At 40.0% G+C, this 13,597-nt stretch overlaps 1 protein-coding gene across 1 annotated transcript in view; it reads left to right on the top strand.

Annotated features, from left to right (window-relative positions):
• The first annotated feature begins 357 nt into the window (after positions 1–357).
• The window catches only part of PAPLN (papilin, proteoglycan like sulfated glycoprotein), a 54,970-nt gene continuing 41,730 nt past the window's right edge, over positions 358–13,597 (top strand). Inside the window, exons 1-2 of the mRNA XM_053474849.1 lie at positions 358–871; positions 13,428–13,483. Coding sequence (XP_053330824.1) covers positions 13,433–13,483 — 51 coding nt within the window. The 5' untranslated portion in view covers positions 358–871; positions 13,428–13,432. The remainder of the gene's footprint in view (positions 872–13,427; positions 13,484–13,597) is intronic.

The following is a 13,597-nucleotide window of genomic DNA, read 5'->3' on the forward strand; positions in this document are numbered from 1 at the left end:
CAGAAACAGGAGCGTGTGCGGACTGAAAGGGAGTAGAAGAACTCTCCTCGGCCAGTGGACAACAAAGGTAGAGGAGTAGGGTTATATAACAGTATGTGTGTTATATAAGTGTAACCATGTATGTGTTAGTGTGTGTGGAGGAGGAGATTGGGGGCTTCCACCATAGGTCTTGAAAGATGGAGATGTGTCCGAAGTTGGAACTCTAATTGGGATGTTCTTAAACATTGTTTTCCTTTTTTTCTAGCAATGGCACAAAACATGCGAAAGAAAACTTATGTAAAATTGCAAAAAAGCGACAAAATTTATAGAACAAATTACCGGTATGTTGATTTTAGCTTATAGTGTGTTTGTTGTTAACAAAACTGGTTCAGTTTTAATTTCAGGCATGTGTTGCTTTCCAAATATTTGTTATTGTTTGTGTTTAAATGAAAGGTTTCCTCTCCCTCCTGAAACACAGACATTTCCTCATTCTCGTTTGTGCTGCGCAAGCTGTCCCAAGCTGTCGCATCTGTCTAGAGTTTCACTCTGCGATTGTGCTTAACCCTAGGCTACAATAAAACAAGTCGAGTGGCCCCACCCAGAAAGAGACCTATGCAGCTGCTAGAAATCAGAAAATAAGGCAAGAAACACCTTTTTCTTTTTTGGCTAATCCAAAAAAACTACTCTACTGCTGGTTGTGTGCGAGCTGCCTGTTATATCTCCCTCTGTGCTGTGGGATTGTGTTGTGAAACATTACAATTCAATGTGGAGAAACCTAAGCAAACATTGCTTTTTATCTTTGTGCGTTGGGATTTGAGGAGTAGGAGCTGAGAAGAGAACACACTGGACATTGAGGAGCACAGCAGCTGTTTTCCTCCTGGACTGAAGTAAGGTAAGGCTCTTGCATAAAGTATAACACAAGTCTGTTTAGAAAGTGGAGGAAGAATTCAAATATAGGTTGAAAATGTAAGGTAGATAATAATGACAGGTTCCAGAGTGCCCCCCAGCTTTCATGGCTCTATTAAAATAAGAGGAGAGGGAAAAACTAATAATGACACTAAAATTGGTGAAACAAATAGTAATTGAAATACAAAATTGGCAGTGACGCTAATACACCTAAAGGTATACTGGTACAGATGGAGAAATCTATTAGAACAGCGCAATGTGTTATGTGCAGCTTGTAGGGTATTCTTTTTTTTAGTTTTAGAACCCAGTAGGAGTGAAACAGCTGCTGTTGCGGGTTCTTGATGAAAACGGTTAACAAGTACGGATAACAAATAGAAGACAAAATATTTGTTGCAGCAATGTGTTGGGGAAACTTTCTGTAACTCTATCCTACAGGAATCTTATACTGGCCAAAATCCCATTGTTATCGTTGTTTTTTTCACTGAAGCGGAAGAAGTAACGCAACAGCAAAAACAAATAGTTTGTGGGGAGTAGAGGTGGTAATACTACTATGACTATTCAAACATTCATATGAGGAGTGAAAAATAGTGAATGCTGTGATTTCACTAAGTTTGGACCAGGGAGAGATGCTCATCTATTTTATTAGGCTTTGATTATTCTGTTGTTGGACTTTGAAGACTGTAGAAATGGTTATCTGGTGAAGGACAGTAAAATATCTTTAGCACTTATCTTTAAAATACCCTTGGTGGTTTTTGCAATGTGCTTGTTTTTTTAATCGGTTAACATTTGGGAGTCATTATTTTTAATTGGAAATGCTAAATAACAAAGTGTTCCTTAACACATTATAGTCATGTGATAGTTTATGAAGTGTAAATGATATAATAGGAATGTTTTCATGTAGTGCATCCATTAGCTAATAATGTAATCAACCATTTATATAGCGGCAATAATTTATATGGCACTCCCCAAAGTAAGGGGTATGACCTTCATAAGGGTCAAATGGGCCCTGCTCACGAGTGTAAACTTGTGTGGTTTTTTTTAGGTGTTCTGCAGGTTATATCAGAAACAATGGTGTTGGCTGCTAACAGTGTTAGCAATGATCCAGTTGGTTACTTCCAGTGTTAGTGATAAATACCTCAATGTCTGTTTTATAGATGCCATTTTTACCTTACTTACAAAATTTAGCAAATGAGAAAGTTCAAACATAAAAGGTAGTGAAAACTCCCCATACAAATAGTATAAAAAGGTTGGATTATGCTCCCAATCGGTAGCAAACAGCACTGCATCCATTGCAGATATGTATAAAGACTGGTGGTTTCCAATTCAGCCATGTTATGGTGCAAAGTGCCAGTTTTCTGTGTCATGTGCATCCTTATGAATCTTAAAAATGTTGCACATAAGTGCTTTTTGTGTCCAGAATTGCATTTTTTTGCCCAATTACAATTTTTAGCATTGAACACAAATATTCTTCTTGCTGCCTCCTGTTTGGGGTTTTTTTTTTTTTTTTTTATATAAAGCGGGTAGTTTGACAATTCTCAGCCACTGGACGGCATGTCATGCAGGGTATGTTTAAATGGCTAAAACGTTCTGAGGTACGCTCAGCTTGAGAATATGATATAATAGAGATCCGAAAGATGATTAATTCTCTACCTTTGGATTTCCACCATAACCATAAATTACTCTTAGATGCCATATGATGGGACATCTGCTCTATCCATAGCATTTAAATCCCTGCTGTAATAACTAAACCTCATCAGATTTTTAACATACAGTGTTACACTAAGCTGCAGGCCAGAATGAGTGCATCAACCAGCTGCGAGGTTCAAAGCCCTCTCATATCTTAAAAGCATTGGAATGGTCTCCTGTAGTATCTGACATGCTGTAACGTGAAGCACTTTCACCTTGGTGTTGAAAATGCACATGCTCTCTTAGATGGTAAAATGTAATATATTAAAAGGACAATTGAGTTTTTAAGGTACGGGAAAAGCAAACTAAATTTGCTTCTTTCTCTCTGAAACCCTGCTTAGTTGATGGTCCTGGATGCCCTTGCAAACATTTTCATAGGGTTAAGCAATAAAACCAGGCTTTCTTAAGTGTGACAGACTGGTGTGCCGACATTTTCAAGGTCTTTACTCATAGTTAATAAGCATACCTGAGAATGCTCTGGGTGTGACCTGGAGTCTCCACCCACTTCCTGTCCTACTCCCTACTCACTTCCCTCCCATTCACCACTCTGGCTAGGCCAGGCCTACATATGAAGCACTGCCTCTTCACAAAGCCAAATCTTCAGAAGAGGGGGCAGGCTCTAGGTAGCCTGCCCTGGGAAGTTTGCAGGTATAAGGGAATGCTAACGTCCCAAAGTATTCAAGGGGTATGAGGAATCAAAAATTGACAGAATATATATTATTTTCAAAATATGTCATTGTGGGGACAAAAAAGGTGATGAAAAGAGCACAAGGGAGCACTGTCTATGACTGGTGGTCTGGCTTCTGCACCTCTGTACCGGCTTTGTTTTTTTCATATACCTATCCAGAATCACTATAGATAGTGCCACAGGTATATAAAATCAAGCACCCAGCCATGCATTCTGCATTTACAAACATTTGTGAAAAAATGGGTCTTTTTTAAAGAGCTCAGTGAATTTAAGTATGGTACCCTGTGACAGGATGCCACCTTTACAATAAGTCAGTTCTTGAAATTTCATCCCTGCTAGATATTCCTTGGTCAACTGTAAAGTGTATTATCAGAAAGTGGAAGCCTTTAGGAACAGCAGCAACTCGGCCACCAAGCGGAAGACCACATAAAGTCACAGAGTGGGGTCACAGAGTGCTGAGGTGCGGAATGCGTAAAAGTTGCCAATACTCTACTGATTCCATAGCTGAAGAATTCCACTGGCATTAGTATAAGCACAAAAATTGTGTGGCGAGAGCTTCATGGAGTTGGTTTCAATGGCCAACAGCTGTATGCAAGCCTAACATCACCAAGTACAGTGCCCAGTGTTAGATAGAGTGGTGGACTCTGGAGCAGTGGAAGCATTTTGTGGCATGACAAATCTCACTTCTCTGGCCGCCTAATGGGCAAGTCTGGGTATGGCAGATGCCAGGAGAACGTTATCTGCCTGACTGCATTGTGCCAATTGTAGAAGAGTGAAGGCTGTTATGGCTGCAAAGGGGGGGGGGCAACCACATATTAATGTCTATGTACTGACTTTAGGATATGATGTCATTAAAGTCCCTGTTGCTGTAATGGTCCAGTGTCCCAGTGCTTTAGTCCATATGATATATATATGGTGCATTCTGTTTAAAGCGATTGCTTCTGTCTGCCCATTAACCAAGGCAATCTACCCTATTTGCTTGATGGCACCCCCCCAAATTTTTTTTTTATATTAAATTAGGAACAAAAGGAAAAGCCTGAATATAAGACTACCCTATAGTGCCTTCTATGATGGAGCGCTGGAAGGTCATGTCACGCTGGTGCTCCATCATAGATGCCCTGGGCAAGTGCCAGGCAGCAGCGAAGGTTGTCTGCGCGCATTGTGCAGGTATCCACTGGTCTGCCAGAGAGGAGGATCCAGGTCTTATACCCAGACCTCTATTTGAGGTCGGATTATAAAAGGACCTCGAATATATAACATATAAATATGGTAATAATGTTATATTAATTTTCAGTCTGTTCTTAGAACAAATATTAATTGCCCAATAAATGCAAAGCAACTTAAATGTACTGCCAAAACAGCAATTACAACATAATTTACATTTTATAGGAAAAAATCCATAGCTGTTAATATTTTGCAATCCAATTTTGTGTTTGGCCTATGATCCAGCTATCTGGTGTAAAATACCTAGATTTCGTAAAGAGAAGGCAGAAGGAAGGCTTCATAAACCGAGCATCCTAATTGATAAGTTAAACTGTGTTAGCAGCTCTGAATTGCCCGTAAATGCAGACATAAAAAAATCAAAATAAGCATTTCTGTACAGCAAATCAATGTTCTTATGTTGATTAAAAAAAGGCAAAATAAAGCAGTAATAATAAACTATACATAAATTACTATCCTGTTAGTGGGGGTATAGTAAACCATGGAAGCTGCTGCCAGTGGGTGATGGTGGTAGTAGTGCCCTGTCCATGGTTCTGAAAAGTAGATATTTGCAAAATGACCACCTAATGAAGTGGCATCACCAAGGTTTGGGGCTAGATTAATGACTTTTATTATTTATAAATTTATGAACAGCCATCCTATTCCACAGCCCTCTACAATGGAATGACGTGGTAAAACCCAGTAAAAAGCAAATGTGAGTAACAGGCCTGTTTGACATTTTTTGGACTCCTCATGGGGGTCAAAACATACATTGGCCTATGGTCCAGCTATCTGCTGTAATACAATGTTTTGCGTTATCAGTAATAGTGTGTTCAGTGTACCGTATTTTGTTTTTGAGTCTTGCACGTTGACAGTCTGCTGGCTGAACCTCTTCATAATTTCCTTGTTTGTTGTCGAGCATTTTAGGAGTTTACTTGCCTCTGTATTAAGCTTGATTTGCATGTTTAAATGTACACATGTTATATTTCTAGTTGACATACACTAGCAACGATGCCACCTAGTTGTGAAAAAGGAATTCAATCCTGCCTATGTACTTTATATCAAATGTCTAAAATGTAACTTTTATTGATAAATTAAAATAGAGCAGGTCTCAAAACTACTAATACGCCTAAAACAGTTAGTAAGCCCTCGTCTCCAAACATACAGTAATATAGTATACTGTGAGTATCTAAGACAGTGTGCTGCTGTTCCTAATCCATATTCTTAGCCGAACACCGTATACCATACACTGCAGGCCTATCTATCTTTAGCCATTATTTTAAATTCCTTTGCACCCTTTTGTTTAAATAGAGATCTAACTATAAGACTAAGATCTAGATCCCCATAGTGTAATGTAATAGCAACGACTTGTCCACAGAGATACACAAGGGCTTAGCTCAGAAACTAACTAGTAACAGGGAAAAGCTGTGTACTCCAAAACTTAACTTTTAACTTATATCACATACATACGGATTCACATATGCACACACTGTCACATACACACAAAATGCATTTTAAGTTAATTATTAGGAAGCCTTGGGAACTGTGCTGATTTTTTTTATATTTTTATAATATTCATACAATCATTCCAGACATGAGCAGTTTCATATAATGAACCCCTCTATTACCAGACATCAGCAGATTCAGAGAATGAACCCCTCAATTACTAGACATTACACATACAAAGACAGTTTACACTGAACTTGATGTGAAGGAGGGAATCAGCCAATCAGAGAGACTTCTCAACACTCCTAATTGGCTGGGAGTTGAGAAGTCTCTCTGATTTGCTGAGACCTCCTTCACTCGGGATTCTCATTCTGGGATAATGCATTGTCTTGGATTTGGGGATTTAAAGTCCCACTGCGGGACTGTTGCTCAATTCGGGACATGTGGTCACCCTAATAAAAGTACTTACAGAGTCCTTTAATATGCATTCTTCTTTAGTGGGGATGTCAGGAACAGTAAACTGTCCATTTAACTGATATTAGCATTTCTTTCTGAAAATTAACGTGGCAATAGTATTTTCAGTTATATAAACAATAAAACAAATAAATTAAACCTTTTTTATACAAACATACAAGTTTGCTTTAAAATAATGCTATGTTTCTGAAACAAACACATTTTAAAAGCAAGCATCACAATTTAATTGAAGCCCTTTAAAAGATTACTGGGCCCCTTTTGTTTGAAATGTAATTTTTTTCAGATGTGTAAATCTTTTTAAAATATAATGAACAACACATTGTATTAAAACGAGAAACTTCAGATTATAAAAGCTAAAGAAAAAAAAGTGGTAAGAACATTGGGCGTTTTGAAAAGTGCTGGATCTCCAGCCATATAGTTGCAGGGTCACATTTAAAGAGAGAGGCATTGTCTCAGACATGAAATTGGCAAACCTGTGCTGAGCTTGTGGGTGTGAAAGAGTTATTGGCAACTAATGTTTTGTAACACTTTTTGGCACTGCCATGGGTACAAACACGCTTGCTACAATAGCAAGTTGCATTGGATACTATACTGGGCTAGCTATACTAGGACCGCTTCTTAAAACTAGTGTCCCTCTGGCCAAATGAAATTGTGAGCGGTGTGTCAGCACCTAATTACAAAGTCATCATTTGATCCGGATCCCAAGTGCTCCTCCACTCTTCACACCTTACTTATAACCTTCCCATTTACTCTATGGAGGTCTGGCTCACCTTCTCTAGTATGTCATCCCTTGAGCAGTAGATCTTGAGGCACCGAGTCCGATATCTGTGCCAAGCTCGATGGGACAAAGCGGGACATTTGTGAGGCATACAAGCCTATTTATGTGAGTAAGGTTGTCAGGCTCATCATATATCAGCCCTTACTGGATGTTGGAGTCCAGAGCGCAGGAGTGTAAGACATGGGCGTAGGAACCCCTAAAAATCTGGGGGGGGGGGTAGCATTTTTACTGGTAGGGTATACATGACCGTTTCACCAACAGGGACTTTTATGACATTGCATTATAAATACATAGAGATTAATATGTAGTTGGACCAACTACATATTAATCTCTATGTATTTATAATTCCCCTTTGGCGCTATAACGGCTTCCACTCTTCTGGGAACGATTTCCACAAGATTTTGGAGAGTTTTTGCAACCATGCCTTTATGGACCTTGTTTTGTATACTGGGGCACAGACCTTCCCCAAAACTGTTCCAACAAAGTTAGAAGCATAGTGCTGTCCAAAATGTCTTGGTATATCACCTTCAGCTCATGAAACGTTCTACTAGATACATGGGAGAAAATTCCCACAGAAACAGAAAAATCTTACAACCACAGATGGACCCCACTGGACACGGCCACAGAGACTACTATGATGTATTGAAGGAACCATCTAAGACTCCTAACACGTCATGCACACAGGAACATATCCATACACTTAAACACTTGAATAACATACACGCGCATGCGCAAATTAACATACACACACACACACACAATAATACACCCAAAAAGATTCCCACCCTAATATACCTAGACACATGCCCACCATAACACACCTGAAAACAGACTAACATACCCACAAAAACAGATGTGCACAATAACATACACACAAACATACGCTATCACACCCAGACACACATCCTTCACTTACTCTGCCTACCCCTAGATTTAACACGTGGCGCTTTGTATTAGTGATGCCCTAGACCAAGTAGCACCCCGCAATATTCTCTTGTGTCCAAATGCTACATACAGTGACACACTCATTTTAACCAGAAATAGGCCTGGATTTAACCCTAGGTGCCCCTGAGTTAAACATGTGTTACAGGGAATCATTCTCTTCCCTTTAAGTACGACATGCCTGCTCATACACACACATTAGCACTGCTCTTACGCATGCCTGCCCACAAAAACACACATATACGCTGCAGTTGCCTGCACATACACACTTGCCAGTACTCTCACATATGCACTACCCTTATACACGCCTGCCCAAGCATACATAAACTGCTCACACACACATGCCTCCCCATAAATATACACTGCCCTTGAACATACTTACACAGGCGTATACACTATAAGATAAATACACTCCTAATATACACACATATATACTGCCCATACACATATACACACATACACACTGCCCATACAGACGTACACATATACACTGCCCATACACACGTACACATATACACTGCCCATACACACGTACACATATACACTGCCCATACACACGTACACATATACGCACGTACTCATATACACTGCCCATACACACGTACCCATATACACTGCCCATACAGACGTACCCATATACACTGCCCATACACACAAAACATATACACTGCCCATACACACATACACATATACACTGCCCATACAGACAACATATATACACTGCCCATACACACATACACGTACACATATACACTGCCCATACACACGTACAGATATACACTGCCCATACACACATACAGATATACACTGCCCATACACACGTACAGATATACACTGCCCATACACACGTACAGATATACACTGCCCATACACACGTACACATATACGCTGCCCATACACACGTACACATATACGCTGCCCATACACACGTACACATATACGCTGCCCATACACACGTACACATATATGCTGCCCATAGAGACATACACATATACACTGCCCATACACACGTACACATATACACTGCCCATACACACGTACACATATACGCACGTACACATATACACTGCCCATACAAACGTACACATATACACTGCCCATACACACGTACAGATATACACTGCCCATACACACGTACACATATACACTGCCCATACACACGTACACATATACACTGCCCATAGAGACATACACATATACACTGCCCATACACACGTACACATATACACTGCCCATACACACGTACACATATACACTGCCCATACAGATGTACACATATACACTGCCCATACACACGTACACATATACACTGCCCATACAGATGTACACATATACACTGCCCATACACACGTACACATATACACTGCCCATACACACGTACACATATACACTGCCCATACAGACGTACACATATACACTGCCCATACACACGTACACATATACACTGCCCATACACACGTACACATATACACTGCCCATACACACGTATGCACATACACTGCCCTTATATGCGCGTGCCCATACACACACATATACACACACACACACACATATGCCTGCCCAAGTGCCCATACACATTCATAGACTTTGCCCGTATACATGCCTCACCATATATATATGCACACACACATATCTACCACCAGACCCCCCTCGTTTTGCACATCAGCCCCCCCTCGTTTTGCACATCAGCCCCCCCTCGTTTTGCACATCAGCCCCCCCTCGTTTTGCACATCAGACCCCCCCTCGTTTTGCACATCTAAACCCCCCTCGTTTTGCACATAAGACCCTCCCCCTCATTTTGCACATAAGACCCTCCCCCTCGTTTTGCACATCAGACCCTCCCCCTCGTTTTGCACATCAGACCCTCCCCCTCGTTTTGCACATCAGACCCTCCCCCTCGTTTTGCACATCAGACCCCCTCCCTTCGTTCTTCACATCTCTTACCTTTCTCTTCTTTCTCTTCTTCCTTTCTGCTTTCTCTTTCTCCTTCCATTCTGGTGGTTTGCCGCTCTAGTGCAGTGCTGCTGCACACAGCTGTTTATGCTGAGCGCCGGGGCTGGGATATAAACGTCATATCCCTTCGCCCGGCGCTCAGTGACAGAGATCACACCGGTAAGTGTTCCCTTAATGTTGGACTGGTTGGGGAAACCTGTGATCTCCCCAACCAGTCCTGCACGCTGCAGCTGCTGATCGGGCAGCTGTGCACCGAGGGCACTTACCTCACACTGCCCTGGGGGGGATTTCTCTATTATCGGTCCCCCCCGCATGATTTCCCTGGTGTAAGAACGCACTCAGTGATAGACGCGCACTCCACAAATAAGACAAAACCTGAATGTTTGAATATAGATATATTAAACAAAGCAGGTACATCTCACCATAAGTAGCAGAGTTGGTGGCATATCTCCTTTAAGCAAGGACAGGATTTCTCAACTGGGACATGGGGAGAGTAGAGAGAAACTGATCAGAAAAAGGAAAGAGGGCAAAGGTACATAAAATACAGACACACAAGTAAACCAAACAGCAAGCTGTGGAGAAGAGTTCAACTCCAAATGGACCTCTTAAAGGGGCGGCCACGCCTGGCAGTTTGCAGGGCTGGGGCCGAATCCTGACAAAAAGAACGCTTTTATTTACTAAAGTTGAAAAATATTCTCTACAATTTCTGTACACATTATTGTTACTTTGGTGCGTATCAACATGGCAACTAAAACGGATTTGAGTCTTAAACAAGCACTGTCCCTCCTAACGAGAAATATTTTTCTTTTATACTTTTATAATATGGTATTTTATATGAGTGAGAGATATTTGTACAGATGGAATTAGATGACCTTTTTTAATAGAAGGAAGTTAGTGTTTGTGTGAGAAATCTGAGGAAAATAGGAAGCTGGCTTGTTTAATGCATGGTGTGGCACGAGACATGCTTATCCTCATTTTGGGAATGTTCTGCATCTCGTAGTCTTTAATAAGGTTGTGACATTAGGTTTCTCAGTTGTTTAAAGTTAGCTAGTAATGTCCGTTTCCCACTCTGTTTCTTCAGTAGCTGCCTGTGTTATTTTATGTATGCTTATCATTTCTGACAGCACTTCCTGCTGCGATTTATCAGATAAACCTTTTCCTGTAGTTCTGTTTCCTGCAGGATAGACAGAGGGAGGCCTCGTTGCCCATTGTGACCTGTACAAATTCCCAACACAAAAGATGATAGGAAGCCTAATTATATTTTATTGATATATGGGTGTTAAAACAAAGTATAAAGAAACCTGTTCTTATAGGTCATTAGCATTCTGGAATATGCGTTGTTCAAATATGAGCAACATACCTGGAAAGTTCTCAGGATAGTCCCCCAAGAGCCTACTGATTGGAGCTAGGAGTGGATGGAACTGGGCCAACGGTCAACGCTAGCTCTATGATATCATGAACCGGGCAGTGAGTGGCCAAGGTCAAACACCCCTTTCTCCAACCAGAGAATAAACAGCTCCCTTGATAGCCCATTATTAATCTTCTATATCCAGTTTCTAAGGGCTCAATGTTTGCTAAAAAATAACATTTCTTGCTTCTATTAACTTTAAGGGATAACATTTTCTTCCTTCTTAATAACGATCTCCTTAAAAGAGCTCTTTCATCTAAAAAATAAATATTAATTAACGTGCATATCTTTCATATATGAAAGAAACACCATATGGCAGTTTTAAACATATTTACGATAATTTATCTTTACATTTCACGTGTTTCAGTTGAGATGATATATTCTGGCATGTTTTTTGACTACCTCTTCCTGATTGAATGCCTATATATTTGTTTCAATCTTTTGATCATATAGTGTATATATATAGCGTTGAATTAATGTAGATCTAGCGTCCCATGCAGCCTCACCAATGAAGACTTTATATTAAACTCTAAAGAATAATTCAACACACATTGTATAAAATATATATATAAAAAAAAGGTACTTGCTTTTATAGAGAAGCTAGATCTCCTCCATTGTCTGAGGTTTTGCGTTGCTGAATGGCTGCTTAAAGGGGGCAGAGCATTTGCATACGGTGGGATCTGCAGATCATGTTGTTGTTAAACATAAATATATTTCTGCTTAGGTCTAGTTTCTTTATAGAAACAAATGTCAACTCACTAAGGGAAACCGATTATGTTGTGGAGTATGTCTGTGTGTTTGTATATTTATGTAACTGTACATATATTTTTCTGTGAACACAACTCATAAGCTATCATACTCCAGCACAGACCTGAGAGCCTGTCTACAAGGGTTCTTGAAGGACAAGCCAGAGTCATTAGCCCTGTTACAGTTTGTAGTAGTAACTGAAGTGGAACGTGACTCTGAATATAACTGGTTGGAGGAGGCTTTTTTCACCTCACCTTACAATGTGTTAAATCACATAGGCTTAAATTTAGAAGCTTTTGCTCAGGGTGGTATGTTTGAATTAGAACATCTACATTGTAAAATAATCTAGGTCCTGAAATTATAATTCCTTCTTTCTAGGCTCAAGAAGCTCAATTTAAGACACATATCTTCGATACGTGCCATTGGGTTGAAGCCCTTTTTTTGTGTGTGAAAGTATTGCTGACATAATCCATGCAGAAATGTGCTCGATGCTCGTTGTAGGCCTGTGAAACTGAGTTCTTGTATATTGCTTGGCATGAAACGACCTGCTAGTCTGCATGTTGGCGTGTATACAGAGGCAAACACAAGCATTGGGAAAGAGCAGGTAAACTGGTATCTACATGTTGCCTGGATTGCATTTTGTACAACCAATGATTTCTCAGAGCCTGTAAATCAGAGGATGTTGCTTTATAGTCCTCCAATTATTGGATTACGGACCCAATCTGCCACAGCCACCGGGAGTTTTACTGGCATCTAGAGTATTTGACATCACGTGAGCTTCCACCAACTTCTGTTTAGAACTACCATTAACTTTTTTGTATAATTTAGAGTTAGCATTATGAACACGTCTGTTATGTGTTTCCTACTGATGTTATTCATATATCTTTTTCCTCAATTTATGATCATTTTCTCCCACTATAAATGTTAAATATTCCTAATGCTGGCACCTTTCCATTGCAACTAGATAGTTTTTTTTTTTGTCTCTACTCGTTTGCATTTTTGTTGAAATTGTACAAAATAAAAAAAATAAAAAACCAAAATACATATAACATAATTGTAGCTTTTTCATCTTCACCTTTCTGAATGGCAGGACTGAGCAGGTTTTACAATCCTCTTAAACTAAGGGTTATGGAAGTTTTAGACCATTAGCTGGAGGGACTGTTCAGCTGTGCAGGCACACCTTTATAACAGCACAGTTATAATGTTGATTTATATTACAGGTAAAATGAAGATCCCTTTGGTGACTTTAATGCTGGTCCTGGTGTCATTATGCTCTGTAAGTACACCTATACCTTTTCAAATCATTCTCATTAACAAGCCAAAATTATACTCTTCACTTTCCCAATGGAAAAACACGTATTACTCAATGGGTAGAGTTGCTCTAGGCACT

The sequence above is a fragment of the Spea bombifrons genome, chromosome 9, assembly GCF_027358695.1.
Source record: "Spea bombifrons isolate aSpeBom1 chromosome 9, aSpeBom1.2.pri, whole genome shotgun sequence".
Lineage (NCBI taxonomy): Eukaryota > Metazoa > Chordata > Amphibia > Anura > Pelobatidae > Spea > Spea bombifrons.